This window comes from Protopterus annectens, chromosome 13.part0 (genome assembly GCF_019279795.1).
Source record: "Protopterus annectens isolate FY-2018-M chromosome 13.part0, PAN1.0, whole genome shotgun sequence".
Taxonomy (NCBI): domain Eukaryota; kingdom Metazoa; phylum Chordata; order Ceratodontiformes; family Protopteridae; genus Protopterus; species Protopterus annectens.
In genome coordinates this window covers 986,059,120-986,062,652 of record NC_056747.1, presented here as the reverse complement: position 1 = coordinate 986,062,652, position 3,533 = coordinate 986,059,120, and the positions used below count along the sequence as shown (strand labels likewise).

At 43.5% G+C, this 3,533-nt stretch overlaps 1 protein-coding gene across 1 annotated transcript; it reads left to right on the top strand.

The window, feature by feature from the left end:
- The first annotated feature begins 1,422 nt into the window (after positions 1-1,422).
- LOC122788004 (protein rtoA-like) lies at positions 1,423-2,523 on the top strand. Its single transcript, XM_044054931.1, has one exon. The coding sequence runs from the start codon at positions 1,423-1,425 to the stop codon at positions 2,521-2,523; it is 1,101 nt and encodes a 366-aa protein (XP_043910866.1).
- Positions 2,524-3,533: the final 1,010 nt, after the last annotated feature.

Below are 3,533 nucleotides of genomic sequence, written 5' to 3'. Positions count from 1 at the left end.
CTGACAAATATTGTATACCCCTGCAATGACACCAAAGCTAAGCTAATTATTAAAGTCAGTCATCTTTTGTTCATATTGTGATATCATCCTTGGTGAAGGTAGAATGCTTCTCAATGCTAGGCATATACACCTAGTCCAGGACCGAGAGCTCCATAATGTATCTTTTCATATAGTCTAGGGAGGTATATCTTGGGTCATTTATATCTACATGGACTATGACTGAATCATGCTGGTACCAGTGGTGCAGTGACTTAAGTGCATGCATAACTTTGTGGATCCTGCCCATTAATAGGCAACTGATCATTATTTTCTCCTTGTTCAATCTGGTGAGTGAGGCATCAATATGTTGTACAATGGAGTTCCCTATGACTATAGTCCTGAGTAGTGTATTGGCTTGCATTACGGGCTTGGTAGTTAAAATTGCACAGGGTGTATGTGCAGCGCTAGGTGCTGTTTCTGCTAATTGCTTTCAGGTTTGCTGAAGATAATTTTTGCAAGTAGAATCTCTGGGAGATCTTTGGGGCTTGGGAAGATTGCATTTGATGTCCCTCAGCATAAGTAGGTCTATGTGTGGGATGCAATTTTGGTAGATACAGCGTGTGTGTTTCTGACAATCAGATGTTGTTATGAGTGCTTGTATGTGAGGGTTCTGCCTTCAGAGACACTGTACATTTATTGCATACTGTATTTGTTTCTTTGAGTTTTAAATGGTTGTCAGTGAACATGAGACAGTTGTTACATTGTCTCAATATTCCCATATCCACCAAACTGGCGGAGGAAAAATTGTGAAAGTGCATATCCATGATGTAAGGTCCTTTATTGGGTTAGCTACAAGGGAGTGGTGCATAGGGGATTAATAGTGGACTGACTAAGGTTGCTTTTGGGGTTAGAGACTAGACAAGCCTATATAATACTATATTCAAGGAACAGTGTTCCTCTGCACTCACACTAGCTGCTGTGTGCTGCACAATGCCCAAAGTAGTTGCTCTACACTCATGGAGTTAACTGGTACAGTTTCAGAGTTGGTTTTACACAGAAAATTTGGTTTCTAGATGTCTGCAATTATACAGGCAGTACTAACCACCACCGTACTATGAGCAGTGGAGTGACTAACCACCACCGTACTAAGAGCAGTGGAGTGACTAACCACCACCGTACTAAGAGCAGTGGAGTGACTAACCACCACCGTACTATGAGCAGTGGAGAGACTAACCACCACCGTACTAAGAGCAGTGGAGTGACTAACCACCACCGTACTATGAGCAGTGGAGTGACTAACCACCACCGTACTAAGAGCAGTGGAGTGACTAACCACCACCGTACTATGAGCAGTGGAGTGACTAACCACCACCGTACTAAGAGCAGTGGAGTGACTAACCACCACCGTACTAAGAGCAGTGGAGTGACTAACCACCACCGCATATGAGCAGTGGAGTGACTAACCACCACCGTACTAAGAGCAGTGGAGTGACTAACCACCACCGCACTATGAGCAGTGGAGTGACTAACCACCACCGTACTAAGAGCAGTGGAGTGACTAACCACCACCGTACTATGAGCAGTGGAGTGACTAACCACCACCGTACTAAGAGCAGTGGAGTGACTAACCACCACCGTACTATGAGCAGTGGAGTGACTAACCACCACCGTACTATGAGCAGTGGAGTGACTAACCACCACCGTACTAAGAGAAGTGGAGTGACTAACCACCACCGTACTATGAGCAGTGGAGTGACTAACCACCACCGTACTAAGAGCAGTGGAGTGACTAACCACCACCGTACTAAGAGCAGTGGAGTGACTAACCACCACCGTACTATGAGCAGTGGAGTGACTAATCACCACCGTACTAAGAGCAGTGGAGTGACTAACCACCACCGTACTAAGAGCAGTGGAGTGACTAACCACCACCGTACTATGAGCAGTGGAGTGACTAACCACCACCATACTAAGAGCAGTGGAGTGACTAACCACCACCGTACTAAGAGCAGTGGAGTGACTAACCACCACCGTACTAAGAGCAGTGGAGTGACTAACCACCACCGCACTAAGAGCAGTGGAGTGACTAACCACCACCGTACTAAGAGCAGTGGAGTGACTAACCACCACCGTACTAAGAGCAGTGGAGTGACTAACCACCACCGTACTAAGAGCAGTGGAGTGACTAACCACCACCGTACTAAGAGCAGTGGAGTGACTAACCACCACCGTACTAAGAGCAGTGGAGTGACTAACCACCACCGTACTATGAGCAGTGGAGTGACTAACCACCACTGTACTAAGAGCAGTGGAGTGACTAACCACCACCGTACTATGAGCAGTGGAGTGACTAACCACCACCGTACTAAGAGCAGTGGAGTGACTAACCACCACCGTACTATGAGCAGTGGAGTGACTAACCACCACCGTACTATGAGCAGTGGAGTGACTAACCACCACCGTACTATGAGCAGTGGAGTGACTAACCACCACCGTACTATGAGCAGTGGAGTGGAAATGCAAGAAATGTATACAGGCACCTAAAATACAGGAAACTGGCTTCTAAGCCTCTGGCCAATAAAACAACTACACGCATAGCTCTCTTATGTGTTTCTTATCTCAGATAAACCAGGGCACCACCTATAGCCACTAGATGGGATGTCCCAGTCCTCTTAATGTGAAAATACAAAAAGATAGTTTAAGAGTATAATGCTGACAAAACAACTTAAACGAACTACCTGGACAAGGTGATTTAAAGTATCACTGACCTTTAAAATAATTTAAAATGTCAAATCAACAAATAAAACAAAATAAAGCAGTAGCACTCTAAAACAATTAACTGAAGTGCAAAACACTAGAAGAAATTTATCTGCCAAGTATGGAGAAGAATTAATTCAGGACTCTGTCAGAGTATGGCATGGGTGGGAAGCAGATGGGGGCTCTGAGAAATTGAGCAGGAGACAATTTTGTAGTAAGGGAGATTTACCCAGGACCAATACTGGCTTGTTGAGTAGGGAGTCTGTATTATAGATTTATGAAAAACAATGGATAGAAAAAGTAATTAAATAGCTTTAAGCTTACACAACAGACAATAGCAATGAAAGAAGGGAAGGAGGAACTTTGGAGGTCAGATTATCATAAGGGGTGAAAGCCAGAAACACAGACTTTTAAAACCACAACTGGAAAAGGGTGGGAAGGTTGGAGAAATATTCAAGCTACAAGAAGCAAAATGTTGATGTAAACGAAAACTGCTTTATGCCACCTACCCCATTTCTTCCACCAGTGTTGTGTGGTCTGATCCCATTGTTCCTACTGAGAAGGCAGAGTTGATTTAATATGCGAGATTTATATAAATTACTGCACTCTTTATATCTTTGAAGCTGCCTTTCCCTCTTTTTATTGTTGTTATTCTCCATGTCCTTTGTTATCCTGTACAGGTAAAACTCTGTTTTAGCATGTCTTTTTTATCATTTACATTTCTCTAATATGTACCATAAACAAAATTTAAGTCTATTAAAAAAGTTTCATCCACTTTAGCTACTTATATAACAAAC